Here is a 21,958-nt window from a genome sequence, read left to right as displayed (position 1 = left end):
GCGAGCTCCTCTTCTTGATCTCTCTCGATTCCAATCTTTTTTAAGAAGAAAAAGGAGAAGGATGCTGGAGTTTCTGGGGTTCTCAAGGATGGTGGTGGCGAGGTAGTTCAATCCACTGCCCACCCCGCATCGTCACATAAGAGAAAGAGAGATGAAACGGATCAGTCTCTGGAGGTTATTTCCGAATGTGATAAGGATATTGCGGGGGATGCTAGGTCTGCATTTGATCAGCAAAGGAGACTTCACGGGTTCATACCAGGGACGAGCACTCATTCTCTATGGAGTGACCAGTTCCCCATAGCCGAGCTCTCTGATAGGGTTTCTCAATACCCTGGCGACATGCTCATGACTCGTCGTATTGGGATGGAGGGTATGGGAAAATTTATTCAGGTTAGCCTCTGTGTTTATTTATTCTATTTCTTTTTGCCCTCTAGTGTTACTGCCGTTGTTTATGTGTTTTCGTGTTGCCATTGATAGATTGTTACTTCACGCTTGATGTGCGTTAGTCGTACTACCGAATTGATCGGAGCTGAGCAGCAGGCAAGTGCGGGGAGAGCTGCCGAGCTGGAGAAGTTGTTGAAGGATAAAGATACTATAATGGAGAAGGCTTTGAAGGAGAAGGACGAGGCGATTGCGGATGTGACATTGAAGCTGAAGTCATTTAAGGACGAGGTTAATCGTCTCAGGGATCAGATTCGGCTCCTCCAGTCCAACATCAAGGATAGTGACTTGGCTAAAGGTCAGCTGACTTCCCGAGTTCACGAATTGGAGGAGTTGGGTATGGAAATGTTTGCTTCTGGTTTCGATCAAGCTGTTAGTCAGATTGCCACTTTGGCACCTAATTTTGATTGTGCTTGGATGGACGTGACAAAGGTCGTTATTGATGGGAAGTTGGTGGTGGATGGCACAGTGGAGGACCATGACGAGAACGCCCCTCCTCCTTGAGTTGTTTTTTATTTATGTGTTTGGACATGTTTTGTTTGTAATGATGACTTATTTTGTTTTGTTTGGCCGAGTTATAGTCGTTTTGATGTTTTGTGAACACTTAGTTCTTGTTTTGACTTAAGTTATGCGTTGACCGTGGTTAGGTCACCTTGATGATATAGTTATTTTGATAGAATGGTGTATTAAACAGTAGTGTAAGATTGGTGAACAAATAATCGGTTGCATTTGTTTGATTTGGGCGTCCGGCCTCATTAAAACCCTCCTTAGGTAAAAACCCATTTTGGGATAAAAAAACCTCTAAGGGGGAAAAAGAGTACCTTCATTCGCAAAATGTACAATTTTATGATCTGTACAACTTTAGTGAAGAGATGTTCTGATTCCCTGAAATTGGATTGCCTTGTAATGTTTGTAGCTGGTAAGCCCCCATTCCGAGCACTCTGGATACTCGGAATGGTCCTTCCCAGTTTGCGGCGAGCTTTCCATGTGAAGGAGGTCGTCTGGCTTCTTCTGTTCGTCTGAGGACTAAGTCACCCTCCTCGAATGTCCTCGGAACCACCTTCTTATTATACTTTCTTTCTGCTAGTTGTTTCTGGGCTCTCTGCTTAATGGCGGCGATTTCCCTGTCTTCTTCTACGAGGTCAAGCTCGGCGTTTCTTGCGTTTGTGTTATGTAGTTCGTCGTATAGTTCGGTTCTCAATGTGGGAATTCTGACCTCTACCGGGATTAACGCCTCCGACCTATAGACTAGTTTGAAGGGTGTTTCGCCCGTGGTGGTTTGTATTGTGGTGTTGTAGCTCCACAATACTTCTGGAATTAGCTCCGCCCATTCTCCTTTCGCATTATCGAGCTTTTTCTTTATTGCCTGCAGTATAACTCGATTAGCAGCCTCGGCTTGCCCATTGGTTTGTGGGTGTTCGACCGAAATACACTGGCCGTTGTATTTTTCCTGTCTCAATGACAAGAGCCGAGCTTATAAAGTAATTAGAAGCGGACAAATATAAATATAAAGGTTTACCATCCTCTGGTCTTTGCAGTACTGGTGGTGATGATAAGAAGGCTTTGAGTTCGTTGAATGCTGTCTCACACTCTTTTGTCCACTCGAACTTTTGTTCTTTGATATCGTCTGGAAGAAGTGATAAGATCGGTTTGACGCTGCCGGTAAGAATCGGGACAGAGCCGCTACCCTACCTGCCAATTGTTGCACCTTCTTTATTGTTCTAGGGCTTGCCATGTTGAGTACTGCGTCACATTTTTCAAGATTTGCCTCGATTCCCCGTGATGTCAGCATGAATCCGAGGAATTTGCCTCCTTGCACCCCAAAGGCGCATTTCTCTGGGTTTAGTCTCATGTTGTATGCTCAGATTTGCTTAAATATTTCTCTGAGGTCGTCGTAGTGGGACTTTTTCGAGGTAGTTTTGGCGACCATATCATCAACGTAGATCTCTATGTTCCAACCTATTTGGTCACGGAAGACCTTGTCCATTAAGCGCTGGTATGTTGCACCTGCGTTCTTTAGTCCAAATGGCATTACTTTGTAACAAAAATTTCCATGTTCAGTTATGAAGGCTATTTTGCTTTGGTCTTCTGGGTGCATGAGAATCTGGTTGTAACCAGAATATGCATCCATGAAGCTTAAGCTTTTGAAGCTTGATGCATTGTCCACAAGCTTGTCAATGCTTGGCAAAGGGTATGCATCTTTAGGACATGCCTTGTTCAAATCTGTAAAGTCGACGCACATGCGCCATTTACCTGAGTTTTTTCTTACCATTACCACGTTAGATAGCCATGTGGTGAATCGGATTTCTTTAATAAATTTTGCACTAAGAAGCTTTCTAGTCTCTTCTAGGGCTGCCTTTGATTTTTCTGCTCCGAGATTCCTCTTCTTCTGAGCTATAGGCTGGACTGCTTTGTCAGTGGCAAGTTTAGGGCAGATGATATTTAGGTCTATCCCTGGCATATCTGGGCGTTGGCTTGTAACACCCGTATAAGTTCTGTTCTTTCTTGTCCTTGGAGCGCTTGGCCGATGTATGTGACATGCTCCGATTTGGACGTCAGTGGAACCTTCTGGAGCTTGTCCGCTGGTTGAGGTCTTTCTTCGGTGTCTTCTCTGGGGTCAAGATCCGCTAGGGATAATATCTTATTTGTGCTATGAATTGCTTTGACCTCTTGTTGGAACTCTTGTCTTGCGGCCGACCTTTTCAGGCTTGCGTTATAGCATTGCCGAGCTTGTTGGCGGACTGAGTGAAGTATAGCTATCCTGCCGTCCTGTGCCTGAAATTTAACACATAGATGAAGAGTAGATACTACTGCCCTGAACATGTTCAGAGCAGGTCTTCCGAGAATAATATTGTAAGGGCTTGGGCAGTCAACTATTAGATATTGTATATCAATAGTTCGTGACAATGAGTCCTCTTCCATCATCGTTTTTAACCATACATAACCTTTAATTGGGACTCTTTCTCCGGAGAACCCTACTAGTTCTCCAGATGAGGGTTGTATGAGTTTTTCAGATAATTTCATTTTTAAGAAAGTGGAGTAAAAAAGAATATCTGTACTGCAACCTGGGTCCAAAAGGACTTTTCTTACCAGTAACTCGCCTGTTTGGATGGAAATTACCACTGGATCGTCCAAGTTTGGTGCCGCCGAGCATATATCTGTCTGGCTGAAAGTAATATTGAGGTCAGGCGCACTTTTATTGTTTTGTGGTGTTGTTCCTTCGATTGCTAGAATTGCGCGGTAGCTTCGTTTTCGCGCCGAAGTCGTTTCACCTCCCCAGGCGAATCCTCCGGATATACAGTTTATGATGCTTTTGGGTGGAGTGTTGTTTGACCATTTGTTGTCCTCCTTATGCCCTGTAGCTTGATGACGTTCTTCTCGGTCTTTGTTACCTTCTTTGTACCTTCTTCCTTCAATATATTTGTCAAGGAGGCCTTGTCGAGCTAGTCTCTCTAGCAGATCTTTAACTATCACGCATTCGTTAGTTGTGTGTCCATACTTCTGATGGAAAGCGCAGTGTTTGCTTTTGTCGATGAATCGCTGGTCCTGGTAGCTTCTTGCCCTTGCTGGTGGATTTATGATTTTAGCGCTGAGGATTTCTTTAATTATCTTTTCCCTCTTTGTGTTGAATTTGGTGTAGTTGTCTGATGAGCGGATAATTTATACGCTTTTTGGCAATATTTTTAGTATGTTTTTAGTATATTTTAGTTAGTTTTTATTATGTTTTTATTAGTTTTTAAATAAAAATTATATTTCTGGACTTTACTATGAGTTTGTGTATTTTTCTATGATTTCAAGTATTTTCTGGCTGAAATTGAGGGACCTGAGCAAAAATCTTATTCAGAGGCTGAAAAAGGACTGCAGATGCTGTTGGATTCTGACCTCCCTGCACTTGAAGTGAATTTTCTGGAGCTACAGAAGCCCAATTGGCACGCTCTCAATTGCTTTGGAAAGTAGACATCCTGGGCTTTCCAGAAATATATAATAGTCTATACTTTGCCCGAGATTTGGTGGCCCAAACCGGCGTTCCAAGTCAGCACAAAAATTCTGGCGTCAAAACGCCAGAACTGGCATAAAAGCTGGAGTTAAACGCCCAAACTGGCACAAAAGCTGGCGTTTAACTCCAAGAAAAGTCTCTACACATGAAAGCTTAAATGCTCAGCCCAAGCACATACCAAGTGGGCCCGGAAGAAGATTTCTGCATTAATTACTTATTTCTGTAACCCTAGGCTACTAGTTTTCTATAAATAGGACCTTTTGCTATTGTATTTTCATACTTGGATAGACCTTTTCACGTTTGGGGGCTGGCCTCACGGCCATGCCTAGAACCTTTTGTTCTTATGTATTTTCAACGGTGGAGTTTCTACACACCATAGATTAAGGTGTGGAGCTCTGCTGTTCTTCATGAATTAATGCAAAGTACTACTGTTTTTCTATTCAATTCACGCCTACTTCTTCTCTAAGATATTCATTCGTTCTTCAACTTGATGAATGTGATGATCCGTGACACTCATAATCATTCTCACCTATGAACATGTGCCTGACAACCACCTCTGTTCTACTAGCAATGGCTTGAATGCGTATCTCTTGGGTTTCTAATCTAAGATCGGAACCTTCGTGGTATAGGCTAGAATTATTGGCGGTCATTCTTGAGATTTGGAAAGTCTAAACCTTGTCTGTGGTATTCCGAGTAGGATCTGGGAAGGGATGACTGTGACGAGCTTCAAACTCGCGATTGTTGGGCGTGTGACAGACGGAAAAGGATCAATGGATCCTATTCCAACATGATCGAGAACCGACAGATGATTAGCCGTGCGGTGACAGCGCATTTGGAACGTTTTCACTGAGAGGACGGGAAGTAGCCATTGACAACGGTGATGCCCAACATAAAGCTTGCCATGGAAAGGAGTATGAATGATTGGAAGAAGGCAATAGGAAAGCAGAGGTTCAGGAGGAACAAAGCATCTTCATACGCTTATCTGAAATTCCAACCAAAGAATTACATAAGTATCTCTATCTTTATTTTATGTTTTATTTATCTTTTAATTATCAATTCTCCATCACCATCTGAATTCGCCTGACTGAGATTTACAAGGTGACCATAGCTTGCTTCAAGCCGACAGTCTCCGTGGGATCGACCCTTACTCACGTAAGGTTTATTACTTGGACGACCCAGTGCACTTGCTGGTTAGTTGTGCGGAATTGTGACAAAGTGTGATTCACGTTTAAGAGCTCCAAGTCATTTGGCGCCATTGTTGATGATCACAATTTCGCATACCATTGTCGAATTTTGGGGTCAGTCTGAAGGGTTTTCTGGAGTCTTTGATATTTGCCGACCTTGTGGCTCTGTCATCCTCTTTCTTTGGCTGTTTTCTCTCCGTTCTTTCGGCTTTGCAGAGCTCTTCAATCTCCATCTGTTCTGCTGACCTTTCTCGGAATTCTTCCAAAGTCTTCGGCTTAGTTATCGCGATTGTCTCTCTGAATTTTCCGGGTCGGAGTCCGGCCTTCAGGGCATGCAGGTGGATGGCAGGATCCAGATCGGGTATTTCCATTGTTGCTTCTGCAAATCTGGTCAGATAGTCTTTCAAGCTTTCTTGGGGACCTTGGCGGATGGTGCCGAGGTAGTCTAATCCGTGTACATATATCTGTGCTGCAGCGAAGTAGTCTATGAAGGATTTTGACAGTTCTTCAAAAGAAGAGATCGAACCTGCAGGTAGTTTTGAAAACCAAAGTAGCGCAGCGCCGTCAAGGTAAGTAGGGAAAGCTCTGCAAAGAACAGGTTCATTATTAGGGCCATTAAAGAACATCATAGATTGAAATTTTTTAATATGAGCCCGGGGGTCACCAATCCCCTTATATGGCTCGAGTGAAGAAGGCAGCGTGAAATTTTTTAGCATCTTGTAATTGGTGATTTCCTCGGAGAACGGGTTGTCCAAGGTCAGTTTCTCCTTTGGTGGGTTGACACTTAGTAGGTCTGCGTTGCCTTTTCCTTTGGAACCATTCTCCTCACATTTACTAGCGTTGTTTTGGGTGGATAGTTCGGCAAGTCTTTTGACTTCAACTTGTAGCTCAGCCATCTAGGCCATGAGTTCGGCCTAAGTGAGTTGGTGGACTCCATTATCGGCCATGTTCGAAGGTTGAGAAACCCTGCGTAAAAAAGAAATGCAAAGTGCGATATAAAAAGGTAGTGGGGTTAAATTAACTTTCGGGCCTCACGGTAGGCGCCAAATGTTCTGTCCAGAGTGAGCCGAGGTATACAACGCCTAGGTCGGCTGCTTGACTTCCGGGAGGAGCTATGTCTCGTCCAGGGAGTGGTGTTATAAGGAAACCTCGGCCTCTTGAAACACGACGGCGGGAGCACTTGCAAAGAGCACTCCAACGCTCAAGTAAGAATGAGAATTATCAGAGAATAAATGAAATAAACTAGAGCGAGTATGTGTAACCTGAGCCTTTGTGAGTTTGCTTGGTTCTGTTTTATAGACGAGTGGGGGGTCTATACTGTTAGGTTTGTTCCGATATTCTTGGTGAGTTCCGTTTGTTAGTAACGCGCTGAAGATAGGATCTGACTTGCGTGTGACTGTGATCAAGTTACGTTTGAGGTCTGCTCTTGGTGCCGAAATATTTGGTTAGTTAGCTGAGAAGGATAGCTGCCGAGTTTTTAGGAGTACACATGATGTAATATAACAAAATATAAAATAACTACACTGAAAAACTAAATTAATTTTTATTTTTATTAATAGTATTACATCAATATACCCTGATAGTTTCTAAAAAAAAAATTACAATAGGTTATAAAAGTATTTTTATTACGAAATTCTTTTTTCTTTTGAATTTTATACTGCAGTGACCCCACGCATAATTCCCATAAACACATCTGCCAGTCAGTTACACGTGGTCCCCACTGAATTTTACACTCCACTGCACTCCTTGTCCGTCCGATACATAACGAATCCAACGGCTTACAATCCTCCACGATCTCACATACCAGCCTTTGATTAACTAGGTTCTACATGGCTGGCGTTCCTCCACGATGACCACTTTTCCACCATAAGATCCCAAATCATCCAACGGCTAATATTTTTGCATAGAACCTAAGAACATGGCAGCGAAGCAAACAACAGCAACAAGTAACAACAATTCAAGGGAGAGAGTGACTGTTGAGTTGGCTGAACAGTTTGGGAAAAAAAAATAAAGGAATGGATCAAAGTGGTGGAATTGCGACTGGGCCGCGCGATGTCCTAGGAGTTAGGAACGGTTCCGACATTGGGGTTAGTAACTTAGTATCGTATCCTCTTTTGTGTTAAAAAAAAAAAAATCAGCTTCTGTGTAATCCCTTTACGCAAATGATATAGATAATTTTGTTTTCAAAATTTTAATTTACCAACTTTTCGTTTTTTGTTCATAAGATTATGGACGATCACAATGTTGTTTTCGTTTTGATTTGTTTAGTTTTGTATTTACTTATTCTGCATCAGTCTGTGTTTATGAATGGTTTCTCTCCCAAAGTTCCGTTATCTGTTCTTGAAGTTTTTTAAATAAATAAAAGAAGAATTTCGTTAAGACAAGAATAATACAAGATAGAGGATAAGAGTTTTTCTTTACAAGTGCAAAAAACAACCACGAGATTAATCGTTTTAGCATAGTTTTTCAATCTCTCAACAAGCCTATAAAGATGATGAAAGATCACAAGCTTTACACCAAATGGATACAGCATGTCTAATCCTATCACATAACACTTGCTTTTATGAAACATCCATGCTACGTTTACACACAAAAAACCAGCCACCAAATCGTCACCGCTCACTGGTATAAAATACATGCTAAAATACAAAATATATATTGAAAACGTACGAAACAACATATGTATTTATACACAAATACAAAGTGACCAAATACTCTAAGTAGTGGTGTATACTGCACAGTGGCACAATGTTGTTGCCTCTTTCCTCCTTCCAAAACCAACAAACATAGTCAATAGGGAACAGATCTCAAGTGAGCAAGATCTCGCGTTAGAATCCAGTTAACCAGGATGATATGTTCTTGCAATTGAAATGGGAGATGGAAGTTGTAGTCTGTATAGTTATAGAGATATAGAGATTTCACATGAGTGCTCTTTATTTATTCATTTTCCCTTCCAATTGAAGGGAATTCTAATTTCTATATGCTGCTAAATACTTTCTTCTTTTGTTGGATTTGTCAGTGGAAAATGTCTTGGAAAACTCTTTTAGTTCAGTTTATCCAATTAAATTTACTTAATGATTGAATCTGTGTTCAGTCAAGATTTTTCAGACATCAAGATTATGATAAAGGAGAACTTGTTTAATCTTAATACTGTTGGCCTTTGGCCATGTCACATTTTAAGTTTTGACCTTAAATTTGGTACTTACATGCTTAATGTTTTCTAATATGATCCAATTCTAACGTGTAATTGATATACCTTACTTGCAGTGTAAACCCTTGAAGAATTTGAATGGTAAAATCTGTCAGATATGTGGCGATACTGTTGGATTAACAGCCACCGGTGATGTTTTTGTTGCTTGCCAAGAATGTTCCTTCCCACTTTGTCACCGTTGCTATGAATGTGAGTGCGAGAATGGGAACCAATCTTGCCCCCAGTGCAAGACCAGATACAATAGTCACAAAGGTGCTAGCTTGTGCATAATACATTATTTTATTGTTACACCTTTGGGTCCTGAAATGAATTTTAACAGACATGAATCTGGTTTTCAGATAGTTCCCATTTGGAGGGAGATGAGGATGATTATGAAGATGATGATGATGTTGATGATATAGAGAATGAGGTAAATTATGGAGAAGGAAACATTAACACAGCAGGGATGCAATGGGAAGAAGATGCTGACCTCTCTTCTTCGTCGGGACATGATTCTCGGATGCCAAATTCAAATCTCCATATGACAAATAGGCAGCCGGTAATGTAATAAACTTGTTTTTGATATTTTCAACTTGAGTATGCTAGTAAGTTTATATTTGATAAAAAAAAATTGAAGTATGATATAGAAAAAGAAAAATTCATGCTATTTTTGATATTCTCAATTTGAGTATGCTTGTAACTCAAACTCTTTGAGACTCGTAAACTTTCAAGATCTTCCACCACGTTTTCTCTCATTTTGTTCTTGTGCTTTACATTCTCTCTTAAGAGTTTATTTATGAAGCCTTGTGAGTTTGGTAAGGTTGCTTCTTACTTCTATTTGTTCTGCTGCCTTTAATTTTGTGCTTGATGTAGAAGTCAATATTTAAAGAATGCTCAGTGAAATAAGTGATTGTATGTGTAAGGAAATAATATAAATCAAGTCTTTATTGTTATTCATTTAGATATGAACTCTATTTATGTTTTCATATATATATATATATATATATATATATATAATTCAATGGCACTTGTGCTTTCCTTTTCTTCGTTAACATTGTGTTAGATAGGCGTTAGAGATCAGCGAGCCACATTTTAGAATATGTTCGACACCTTTATTTTTTCTCTGCCATGTTCTATTGATCATGATCATGAACTACGCTGATAGAAACAACAAATAGTTTGAAAACAACCCTCTACACGTATTTGATGCTTTTGCATTGATTTACTAAAATGAACAAACAACAAATTAATCTCTTTTGTATCGTCAGCTATCTGGTGAAAAACCGTGTGCTACTCCTGATACAAAATCTGTTCAAGCTACATCTGGTCCTTTGGGTCCTTTGGGTCCATCCAAGGCTCACTCACTTTCCTACACCGATTCAAAGCAGCCAGGTATCAAAAGTTAACCTGATGTGATGGTAGTATGCCAAACTTTATTGTTTTTTGGAATATTCAATTGAACATTTCTATCATTGCAGTTTAAGTTACTGTTGTCAACCCACCATAGGACAAAAAGATGATTCAGGTCCCTTAATTTTGAAATAGAAGATAAAATCTTGTTTTTGCTGAAGCTACTAAATACCTAATGTAATTCCTACACCTATATATTATATGTACATCCACACTAAAACTAACCAAAGTATGGAATATTCTTCCTCAGTGTCCAAGTTTAAGAAAAATTAATTGTGATTTTTGATGCAAGAATTGAGGCGTTATTACCTTTAGTGGTTTATACATTCTTCTTTTTATATATGTTAATAGTTTACTAGATTCAGATAGAAGTTTTAGAAGCTTTTTGGTTTGAAAAATTTTGGAAATTGATATTAGTTACATGTCATGCTTGGGAGGAGTAGGTTATGAATGGATATTAGGAAAGGTGGGATTTGAGAGGCAATATTGAGAACTACTATACAAGTTTTCAACTTTTGGGTATTGATGGAATTATGGCATTGTCCTTATTCTTTCAACTTTGTAGAGAATTAGGGCTCATTGCTATCATTATTCAAGAATTCCAGTGTGGTGAGCATTTTCTAAACCAATTATATCATACTCCTACCGAAGTGTTGGCCAACACAGTCTTTTCCCAATTTACCAATACATGTTTTATGGAAGATAGTCCAATAACGGTTGAACTTTAGATCATCCTTTGATTAAGCGGATTTCTCTAGGCTTTACGTTTGAACTCATCTGGTGTTTTTCTCACTGTCAAAGGTCAAAAGTTTCAACAGCCATAATCACTGTCAGATTCCTTCCGTCAATTCTCGCTTTTATTAAGGTGCTCTCTTTTTCTTCATAAAAAAGTTTCATCAATTTGAAATGTTAATCTGCTGCTAGGTGTCCTAATATTAATACTATTGCTGTAATTTAATATCGAATTAGAAAAGGGGCTGTTATGACGTTGTGCATGAGATAATACCTCGCAACCAAATCTTTCATTTTGTTAGTAATACAAAATTACAGATTATTAAATGTCTTTCCTTCTTTATCTGATATTAAGGTTCCTAACTTGCAGTTCATAGTTTAATTAACAAGTATTGGTGGTAGGAAACCAAATCTTTGTGGCAGTATGCTATATACATCACTATTTGGTGTTGGTGGTAGCATTATATACTGAAGAGCAATTCCTCTCTTAGATATGTTGAGGAGTTGAAAAATTCTGTCACGTTGAGAATTTTTTTACCCTTTTGTTCTTGTAAAGGGGAATCCGGTCATATTATTCATGTAATCTTTTTTGCTGCCAGAGTTCATTGAATGAATGCATTCTTGCTGTTGTGTTGTTTCCATATATATAGAAATAATTTGGTCATCTTGATTTTTCCCCCTTTTTCACATGATCCAGGTCTTGAGAGTGATGAAGAGGTAAGAAGAGTGCCAGAGATCGGAGGTGAATCTGCTGGACCTTCAGCTTCCCGTCCAGGCGCCGGTCCAACTGGTGGGCAAGAACGTGGTCAGGGGACTGGGGATGGTCAACGGAAGAGAGGCAGAAGCCCGGCAGACAAAGAAAACAAACGGCTAAAGAGGTAATGTTTGTGTAAGGTTGGTGATATGGGGAAACAATAACTGATTTTTCTAACAAGAAAAGAATACCAATCTTTCATCTATTCATGGTTACTTTCTTTTGCTTTTTCTCTGGTTTTGTTTTGTTGCATTTCTAATTGTTTCTTTCGTTGGTGGGGTATGAAAATGGAAATAGGCTACTGAGGAACAGAGTGTCAGCTCAACAAGCAAGGGAGAGGAAAAAGGCATATTTGATCGATTTGGAAACCAGAGTCAAAGACTTGGAGAAGAAGAACTCAGAGCTCAAAGAGAGGCTTTCCACTTTGCAGAATGAGAATCAAATGCTAAGACAAGTATGTCAGTATTGCATATTTATTATACCATGTCATTGTCACAATCACATTATAGTTGTTCAATATATTCTCATCACCATTGTGATATTCATTTGTTTATGGAGGCGTAGACATAGAAATAATTTTGTTTTCCTTTTTCTTTTCTGTATGAGAGACAAAATTCTTGTATTTTCTATACTTCCTAATAGTGGCAGAAAATATTTGTCACTGTTTCTCTATCTCTTTCTTTTTTCCAGTTTTTTTGTTTCTTTTTGTTCATCTTAGAGACAAAATGCAAACGCAACTTTGCATTCTGTCTAAAGCATTAAACACAGTCATGATTTATGCTTTCTTTTATAGCTTCATCTGCTGACAAAATAAAAGCTGCAAAACAATTTAAGGCATCCTCATAGCTTCTCTTTATCTATTGTTTCTGTGGATATATATACTTTAGTGAAAGAATATAAAGGATATTTGCGTGATCTCTTCGATAGTTTACAATCTTTAGGATCAGTTTGGATAGGAATTTATGTAGATGAAATGAGATTGAACTTTTAGCAAATGGCCGTATATCTTCGGTTTACTGAACAATACATAACTCGGAGAATGGGTGGTGGAAATTGCCATACATTATGAATCTCTAAGCATCATGCTAAGAGGCCTGTTGTCTTTCCCACATTATGTCAAAGTAAATTGCTCATCTTTATGTGTTTGGTTCTTATTTATTTGATCCTATATGTTTGCAAACTTTACATGTTATGTTTCACTCCTCTGTGGCTGCTGATGAATTTGGTTTTCTTAAATATATAGCTTTGGTTTTGTAAGTTGTAACTTTGTGTGATTGCTTTTTGCAGATATTAAAGAATACAACAGCTAGCAGGAGAGGGAGCAACAGTGGTACAAATGCTGAATGAACTTGATAGCAAATACAGGAGAGAGAGAGAGAGAGACAAGTTAAGAAAAACAGAAGAGAAAAGAGGAGAGGGGGGGGGGGGGGGGATATGAACAAGAAGAGATAAACAAGAGAAGTTAATTCTAATGATTCTTTGTAAGGCACACTGAAGTACCAAAATTACCAACTGAACGATCATGTATACTCATGCAAGAAAAAATACCGTCCGAGAATGTTTTGATTTGTTTAACAAGTTTACTCAAAAGGGACATTTCTGTTAGGAACATGAGTTTCTATTCTTTAATAGGTTTGATACTGTGACATGATCGGTAATTTTGGTACTTAAATTGATTTGTTGGAGCATAAAACGCCTTGACAAGCTGGCAAGTTCCCACCAATCGAATATGAATCTAATCAAAAATATATTTTTCTTTATCATTTTATGTTATTGTAAGTTATAACCTTTAATTCTATACCCAAAAGTTATTATATCTAATTTTCGGTTACTGTGACTTTTAATAACTGATTTCTATATTATTCAACTATAATGATGCTAAATCATCTTCAAATTTAGTACTTTTCATGTTCTAGGGCATTGCTTCTCTATTATGAAAGAACGAGATTAATTTATTTTGGTGTAGTTACTAGTTAGGATGCCTTCCAAAACCAAGCAAATGAATTGTTTTCCAACTTTTAGTAATTATTTTAAATAAAAACATTGATTTTTTTTTTATCTTGCTGATATTTTAAAAAATTAAAAAGATGAAAATTAGAATTTTCGATTAATACTCTTACTAAATACTAGTGTATGTAGCCTGGTTAGTGCTTGGGCCTAAAGAAAGAACTTGATTTAACTGATTGAGTCCAAATAAATTCAAACGGAACTAATAAATCAAATTACAAGAAAAAAAAGCGTTCACAATTGTTAAAAAAAAAAGGAAAAAAGGCATTCACAATGTCGCCTTTAAATTTTGGTGTTGGTTTTTAATCGTGTTTTCAAATAATGTAGAGATTTGATGTTTTTTATTTTTATTTTTTAAAACATGTAAATCTGGGGTTAGATTTGAGTTTTTTATTTTTATTTTTTTAACATATATATTTGATCCTCAAATTTGTATTTTAGCAAGGTTCTGAAAATCGGACCGGACCAGCCGGTTCGACCGGTTTAACTGCGAATCTGCGACGCAAGCGGTCCGGTCCTCCTCGAATAACCGCCAGACAAAAAATTGCTTGAAAATCAGTGAACCGGTCGAAAACCGGCCGGTTGGGCCGGACCGGTGACCGGCCGGTTCTTCTAAACGGCGCCGTTTTTGTAATTGTTTAAAAAAATAAAAATTGAAACCCGACCCGACCCAGGACCCACTCGCGAACCCAACCCCCCTTCTTCCCACGAGCCCCATTCGTTCATCTCAGTCTCACAGTGAACCCTAGCCCTCCTCCTCTGAACTGAAGCATTCCCAGGCTCCCAGCCCAGTAGCCCTCCATCGTCGCCACGGTCTTAGGTCGTTAGCGCCACCGCCGACGCCTGGTTCCCAGCCCAGTGAACCCTAGCCCTCTGAACTCTGAACAGAAGCATTCCCAGGCTCCCAGCCCAGTAGCCCTCCATCGAACCCAGGTGAGTGAGTCGTCGTCTTCAATGTTCATCTTCTCTGAACTTCCTCTGCTCATCTTCTTCGTTCTTCGTTCCTCTGCTTAATTCTGGTCTTCTATTTCATTGTATTCCAATTTAATGACCTCTCTTCTATCTCTCTCTTTCTTCCCTTTCTTCTCCTACATTTCTCCTCCATTTCTGCTGTTTTTGCGACAGCGACCTTGCTGCGCCACAGCCAGCCCTAGGCCGCGCCCTCCTAGTCCGGCGAGCACCAGCAGCGGCGGACCTCTGTGCCGCTGCACCCCTCTCCGCCTCGCCTTCACCTTTCTTCCCCCATTCTTCTTCTGCAACGCAGGTTCTACCCCCAAGCTCCCTGCCCTGTTCCCTTTTTACTGCCTTATTTTACTTGCTTTCAATTCTGTTCTGGATTTTTGTTCGAGTCACTAGGAGGCTTTAGGTTAGCTGACTTCTGTTTTCTGGTTTGAATATTGTTGTTGACTGGCTGAGTATTTTGGATTTTTCTGGATTGAATGCTGCAATGTCTGAACTGTGAATGCTGCTGTGATTGAACTGTGAGTGCTATTTCTATATTCTGCACATAACCTGCCTGATGAAATGCCTGAATGGAATTTTTTATTTAATTTTTGTGTCTGATCAGCATAAGCTTTTGAATTTTCTTTCCATTATGCATTGTAATTCCTACTTGTGCAGTCTTCTGTTGAGTTGAATGTTGCCTGAGCTTGATTTGATTATGCACCTTAATGTAATTTTTGCTGCAACACCAAACTGAGCTTGGAATGTGCCACTGTGGTTGTTTTGTTTGGCGTTACCTTAGTTGTGCATATTTTCCTTTGGCATGATAATATGCTGAGTTATGTACCTGTTGCTCATCTCTCTTTGCGTAAACTCTAAACTAGTTTTAAACTTACAAACTTTAAAATCTGTTTAGTCTATTTTTTAGCAGTACATACAATGTTTGTTTGGAGAATTGACTATAATTTTTCAGCAGTACCCACTCAATTTTTAAGATTTATATTAGACTATAATTATATTCTAGGATGTGTATTTATAATTTATTTATTATTTCTATTCTAAAACGGTTTTTTTGGTTGAACTACCGGTTGGACCGGTTAGACCAGTGAACCAGTAATTAGAGCAGTTTGATGACCGGTGCGGTTTTCTGAACCTTGTATTTTAGTACTAAAAAATTTTAAATGTGTAAATCGGACCCTAAGTTTTGTATTCGAGGCAAAACTGAGCCTCTAGTTTGTTCATCACCTTCATCATGCCATAAATCAAACTTTAGGTTTTTTATCCCAAACAAAACTCAACCTTCTATTTGAAAATTCTAATTAAAAAAAAATTATCTCCATATCTGTTCCAAGAGTTACCTGAAACGGTAATTTATGCCTGAACGTGAGGTCCAGACTCCATTTGAGGCAGCAACCGACTTGTTCTGGTGCCAAGGTTCTACCGTCTGAGTTCCTGGTGAGGAGGTGGGGTTGGTACCTGTAAGAGACTCTGATACTTAAGTTAGCAAGAGTTTTAAGCAGATTTTTAGTAGATTAGGACTTAAATATACCTGAGAGTTGTCAGTGTATTTATATAAAGTAGATAATAACCCTTTGGAGTAGTTCCACCTTTGTTGGTCGATAATTGTTCCCTTTATCTTGGAAGTTTGTTGAAATCTATCTTATAGATGACATAGAGATAATAGGAGATATTTAAGGAGGTAGTTACTTATTTGAATAGGTAGGACTGGACCTCCTTGTCGTACTCGACCTCTTATAAAGTCGGGCATATAGAAGAGACCACCCTTTTTTGGGTGGGCCTTTATCCTTAAGGGCCGTGGCTTTATGTTTTTTGGTTAGGGTATGAACAGTGCCCCTACTTGAGCCCGAGCTTTTATAATGTCGGACTGGAGCATTTGCGGCTTCAATTTCCTTCGTTGGGTACGCCGCCTTCAAGAGGTCGGGTACTCGACGTGTTTTAAAATTTTTAAAACGTTGCGCTACTTGATGACATGGAATACGTTATGTAGTAGTTTCGTTGGGATCCATGCATGACACTAAAGTGGGGTGTGAAATCTCTCTTTTCCTTGTATCTTATAAATGCTTCACCTTTTTCATCTTCTTTCTTTTTCTGTTTCTGAAACGTTTGTTTTCTCTCCTTCTTTCACTTTCTTTCTTCTTCCTTCATGTAATTGTTCCCTAGTTCAAGATTTCATTAGCTTGAGGCTTTAGAGGATTTTTATTCATTCTTTGGAGAGGATCGTTTGTGTATTGCTATTTGAACTGCCCTTGTTTTTGCGCTCCTTCAAGGTTGGTTCTTTATTCCATTTTTCGTGTTTTCTGCTTTATTTCAACGTTCTAGGTAGTATGTTTGTTTCGAATGAATGGTAGTTTTGAAATGCTGCTGTGGTAAAGGAATTGTATTTCTTTCTTTGAATATTTGTTGTCGCTATGAACTTTGATGTAATTTTCTATTGTGTTGTCCCCAAATGGTGCCACTTTATATACTTGAAGGTGGTACCATTTCTGTATTTGGCAATATATTGAGAAATTGTAAAACTTGTACCTTTTATGTTGTTGACAACAACCCGACTTCCTTTGATTGGTACCCGAGTTCCTTCTGTGACGATTTCTTTGTTTGTTGCATTGTAGGTGTAGCTTTTATGTCTTGATCTGTAATTCACAATATGTCAACCAAAGTTCTATTTGACCTGACATGAGTAGATATAACTATCTTTCTCCCATCTCTGTAATTGATAGAGAGTATGCTAAATAATTTCGTAGACATCACAGGCTGTGTGTAAATTAGGATGATGAGAGAAATGATGAGATAATTGTTGCTGATCTCGAGGAGAGGGTATATTTTTTCCGACTTGATAGGTCGAAACGCCACTTCTTCTATGCCTATGATTGCTTTTTTACTAAACTAGATATCTGCTTTTCTTTTTCCAATTTCGAGATTGATGTCCTCTGGACTTGTAATGTCGCTCCTACCCAACTGCACCCTAATTCTTGGAGTTTTTTTAAAATATACCAGCTGCTGTGTAGGGAGCTTGATGTCCGACCTTCTCTGAAGGTCTTCTTTAACTCTTTATTCTTACTAAGCCTTTTAATTCTAATTCCAAAAAATAAGGTTGGGTCTCTTTCCGAACTGTTGAGGGGAGAAAGGTTTTTGCTATTTTTTACGAGTCTTTCCATGATTTTAGGAATTATTTATTCAAAATCTAAGCTGTTGAGAATGTCCGACTTTTCTTTTTTAATGAGAACGATGAACCCTGTTTTTCTTTATACTGGAAAGAGAAACCAGTGATAGTTAAGTACAATTTGGATGATTTAGACGAGCTCAAAGAAAGAATAGTTAGCCTGTTCCAAGAGTGTTAGGGTCGTGCTCCCTATTTGGATACCAAAAATTTTTAGGAAACCCCAACCTACTCCAATCCAAGCTAGATAGCCTTCTTTCTATTTTCTTTTGAGGTGCCGTTAATCCTACATTTTTTGCCTGACATTGTTTTTTATTTTTTGATGTTGTGCAAAAAAAGATGGCTCCTAAGTCAGCCGCAACGAAAAATCTACGGACCGTGAGGAAGAGTGTTGTTTCTCGCAATCTTCAACTGCAAGAGGTCGATGGGTTGGCTCGCCTTCCAAGTCGGACTCGGGCGCCTCTGCTTCCGTGAAGATTACGCCTGACCCAGGTCCTTGGCTGCTTTCCTCCACCTCGGAGAAACTAATACCTCCTCCCTCTAAGCAAGTAAACCATCCGCCCCCTTCAAATCCTGAGCTGGCCTACATGAAGCACAAGATGTCGAGCTCAGGAATCTACAAAAAGGGTTTTGATGCCTTATCCTGGAGAGAGAAGTATATCCTTTCTCATAGTATTATAAGTAGGATGATGTGGCTATAGAATCTCACCTCCAGGTTATGGCCCGAGGAGGAGTTCAGACGGCTAGGCTCTATGCGGCCTTCTTGAAAAAGACCCCCTTAGGCACCACCTAGAGCACTTTGGCTAATTTGCAGGCTGAGATGGCGTCTTTAATGGGGACGAAGAAAGAGTTGAAGGCTAAGAAAGAGACACTGATGTTTGATCTATCTAAAGCCTGGAAAAAGGTTAAACAGTGTGAGGCAACTTTGGCTATGGCTAAGGGCTTGAAAATATTGAGAAGATATTGAGAAGTTATGACTAATATTAATGCATGTTTGTAAATATTACTAAGTTTTTTGCTCTTGAAATCTTAGATATGTCAATAAGTTTTCTAAAATCTATAACAACTGGTACCTGAGGTAGTGAAATTAACAAAAATGGAACAGCAAGACAAAATAAAAGAGTGAAGCAAGATGATTTCACTCAATTTATTGATATAGAAGAAATGAAATACAAGGAGGAAAAGATAATGGTTGTGAATCTGTGATGGTAAGAGTCAGCCTCACTCTCCTAGCCTAGCCTTAATTCCTTTCACAAGTCTGTATCCCATCTCCTTATTTTTGCTACTATTTATACTCTCCTCACTCCAATCATGAGAATCGTTAGCCCTCTCCTTATTTTTGCTATTACTTATACTCTCCTCACTCTTATTATGAGAATCGTTAGAATCATCCCTACTGACCATCTCTTACGTTTTTTTCCACTAACATTGTCATGATTCTCTTTTTTTGTCTTTCTTATTCTACGTAGGGTTGGAAGTGAGTCGAGTTGAGACGAGTTAGACCAAGCTCAAGCTCGACTCACAAAATTCGAGCTTGGCTCACAGCTCACCTCATTAACAATCGAGCCTGTTTCTTAAACTCAAGCTCGGCTCATCGAAAGCTCACGAGCTGGCTCAAATATTAGAAAAATAATCTATAATTCTATATATTTTAAAAAATATTTAAAAAGATTAATTTTATATATTGTTTATCTATCAATAAATTATAAATTTTTTATTTATGTCCTACATCAAAATTATATATAAAAAATAAATATGAAATTTTAAATAATTAAGATCATATATATATAATATAATATAATATATTATTTCATATGTATATATATAATATTAAAAGTATAGCTTAAATGCATATAGGATATGTGTGTGTGTCTATATATATATATAATCGAGCCAGCTCATGGGCTAATGAGCTAAGCTTATCCAAACTCAATCTCAACTCATTTAATTTATGAGCTCACTTTCAAGCTCAAGCTTGACTCACCAGCTCACGAGTTTAGCGTATCGAGCTACGAGTCGAGCTCGAGCTGGCTTGACTTATTTTCAGTCCTAATTCTATCCTCCACTCTCTTTTTTCTAGTGTAATGTATGAGCAGATAACAATACCCCCTCTTGAAGATGCTCCTTGTCCTCAAGGTGGAAAGAGAAAAAAGCCACTTGAATTGCTGTTGCCAATTCCCAAGTGTTCTCAAAATCTGGTAGATGTTCCTATTTAATCAGCACTTCCAATTGATTATGATTAATTTTGCAAATAGGCAACACCTCTTGCGGCACTGTTTGCAATTCATAATCTTCATATAGCATCTCCTAGAAGGGTTGAGTAGATATGTCTGATGATTACACACTCCTCTTTAGCAGTAAGACATGAAAAACCAAGTGCACTCTGGAACCTTTCGACAATTGCAACTAATAAGCTACCTTTCCAACACCTCAAATTGGCCATAAAAGCGGAGCCTCAACTTTTGATCGCTTCTTTTGGCAAAGAAATTAAGTTTATAAGGTTGTATATAACAAAGCTTTGTCCCACTAGGTGGAGTCGGCTACATGGATTAAATGACGTCTTTGAGCTCTATCATGTCACATGTCTACAAAGAGATCTTTTACGTACAGATCTCGTTTGACCACCTCATGGATGATTTTTCTAGGTCTTTCTCTGCCTTTCATCCATTGTCTATCTTTCATCTCATCCACCCTCCTGATTAGGTACTTTGTCGGTCTTCTTCTCACATGTCCAAACCACCTGATGAGATGCAATTTTACCATCTTTTCTACAATAGGTGCTACTTCAACTCTCTCTCTTATATCTTCGTTCCTAATTCTATCCAATCGTGTATGACCATTCATCCATCTCAACATCTTCATCTCTGTCACACTTAACTTATGTCCGTGCTCTTTTTTGACCGTCCAACACTCTGTACCATAAAATATAGCCGGTCTGATAGTAGTGCGATAGAATTTACCTTTAAGTTTTAAAAGCACTTTTTTGTCACATAAAATTATACGCACTCTACTATTTTGACCAACCTGCTTGAATCATATGATTTACATCTTGTTCAATCTCTCAATTATCCTGTATGATGCACCCAAGATATTTAAAATTTTTAACTTTTCATAAAATATTTTTTCCAAGTTTCACCTCGGTATTAGAGTTTATAAGGTTGTATCTTCAAGAAAATCTTGTCCCCAACTAAAAACTCCTTTTCTCTTCGGCTTTTATCCGCATGGTGCTTCATCCTTTCTTGAGCACGTACGGAATGTGCCTTTTTCTCATCTAACATTTTGTTTCTTTCCTCCATCAATACCTTAACAGCCTCCACAGTTACCTCGCCACCTCCTTGCAAAAGTGTGGGAGGGTCTTGTCCATATAGAGCTTTAAAGGGAGTCATTCTAATGGAATTATGATAATTAGTATTGTACTAATACTCTACCCAATGGAGTTATTTAGGCCACTGCTTTGATTTAGACCCTGTAAAACACCTCAAATAGGCTTTCCCCCACTTTTTTATTATTTTACTTTGTCCGTCTGTCTCCAGATGGTATGCTTTTGAGGGTTGTGTCAGCCGCTTTAAACATCTCTAACCAAAAAGAGATTATAAACAAACTATCTCTATCTAAGATAATTAAAGAGGAAAACTTATGAAGAGTGACAATTCTTTTGATAAATATTTCATCCATGTCCTTTGTTGAAAATGGATGAGAGAGCACAAAGAAATGGCTGAATTTAGTCAGCTAATCAACTACTAGCATAATAGTATCCTTGATTATTGCCTTCGGAAGTCCTCCAATAAAATTTATAGTTACCTCTTTCCAAACATTTTCAAGTATAGGAAGAGGTTGTAGTAACCCTATTAGTGTCAAGGTAGAGTGTTTGTTTTGCTGGCACACATCCTACCGTCGTACATACTTCATAATTGTCTTTTTCATGCCTTCTAAAACAGCACAACCGCTAACCTCTTGTAAGTCTAGAAGCAACCTGAATGTCCCCCATCTTTGAATTGTGAAATTCCTGTAAAATCTGTGGAATATATTGGGAGTTCTTTGAGAGAACCATCATCCCTTTATATAACAATCATCCTTTCACCAATTCATACCCCATCGGTGCTTTCTCACCTCGAAACAGTTT

General features: G+C 38.7%; 3 protein-coding genes across 3 annotated transcripts; 2 read left to right on the top strand and 1 right to left on the bottom strand.

Moving 5' to 3' along the window:
- Positions 1-237: 237 nt before the first annotated feature.
- Positions 238-945, top strand: LOC148580042 (uncharacterized). Its single transcript, XM_088491581.1, has 2 exons — positions 238-390; positions 478-945. The coding sequence occupies exons 1-2, from the start codon at positions 340-342 to the stop codon at positions 943-945; spliced, it is 519 nt and encodes a 172-aa protein (XP_088347707.1). The 5' UTR covers positions 238-339.
- A 1,944-nt stretch (positions 946-2,889) lies between these two features.
- Positions 2,890-6,518, bottom strand: LOC107620640 (uncharacterized). The gene is made up of 2 exons (XM_016322772.2): positions 5,720-6,518; positions 2,890-4,007 (listed from the first exon to the last, which is right to left on the bottom strand). The coding sequence occupies exons 1-2, from the start codon at positions 6,516-6,518 to the stop codon at positions 2,890-2,892; spliced, it is 1,917 nt and encodes a 638-aa protein (XP_016178258.2).
- Positions 6,519-7,557: 1,039 nt separating this feature from the next.
- LOC107623292 (cellulose synthase A catalytic subunit 1 [UDP-forming]-like) lies at positions 7,558-13,471 on the top strand. The gene is made up of 7 exons (XM_016325500.3): positions 7,558-7,709; positions 8,890-9,085; positions 9,172-9,371; positions 10,081-10,204; positions 11,652-11,832; positions 12,006-12,162; positions 12,996-13,471. The coding sequence occupies exons 1-7, from the start codon at positions 7,638-7,640 to the stop codon at positions 13,053-13,055; spliced, it is 990 nt and encodes a 329-aa protein (XP_016180986.1). The 5' UTR covers positions 7,558-7,637; the 3' UTR covers positions 13,056-13,471.
- Positions 13,472-21,958: the final 8,487 nt, after the last annotated feature.

Source organism: Arachis ipaensis, chromosome B10 (assembly GCF_059453495.1).
Source record: "Arachis ipaensis isolate K30076 ecotype BB chromosome B10, ASM5945349v1, whole genome shotgun sequence".
Lineage (NCBI taxonomy): Eukaryota > Viridiplantae > Streptophyta > Magnoliopsida > Fabales > Fabaceae > Arachis > Arachis ipaensis.
The sequence above is the reverse complement of the archived record's forward strand: the minus strand, read 5'-3'. Positions and strand labels throughout refer to the sequence as shown.

Excerpts from the sequence above, each read along its gene's own strand:
- LOC148580042 (XM_088491581.1), top strand. The coding sequence starts at position 340 with ATGCTCATGACTCGTCGTATTGGGATGGAGGGTATGGGAAAATTTATT. Across the intron at positions 391-477 it reads GTATGGGAAAATTTATTCAG|ATTGTTACTTCACGCTTGAT; the intron begins GTTAGCCTCTGT and ends TGCCATTGATAG.
- LOC107620640 (XM_016322772.2), bottom strand. The coding sequence starts at position 6,518 with ATGGCTGAGCTACAAGTTGAAGTCAAAAGACTTGCCGAACTATCCACC. Across the intron at positions 4,008-5,719 it reads GACCCCAAAATTCGACAATG|CAAGGGCAAGAAGCTACCAG; the intron begins GTATGCGAAATT and ends TAAATCCACCAG.
- LOC107623292 (XM_016325500.3), top strand. The coding sequence starts at position 7,638 with ATGGATCAAAGTGGTGGAATTGCGACTGGGCCGCGCGATGTCCTAGGA. Across the intron at positions 9,086-9,171 it reads CAGATACAATAGTCACAAAG|ATAGTTCCCATTTGGAGGGA; the intron begins GTGCTAGCTTGT and ends TCTGGTTTTCAG. Across the intron at positions 12,163-12,995 it reads AGAATCAAATGCTAAGACAA|ATATTAAAGAATACAACAGC; the intron begins GTATGTCAGTAT and ends TGCTTTTTGCAG.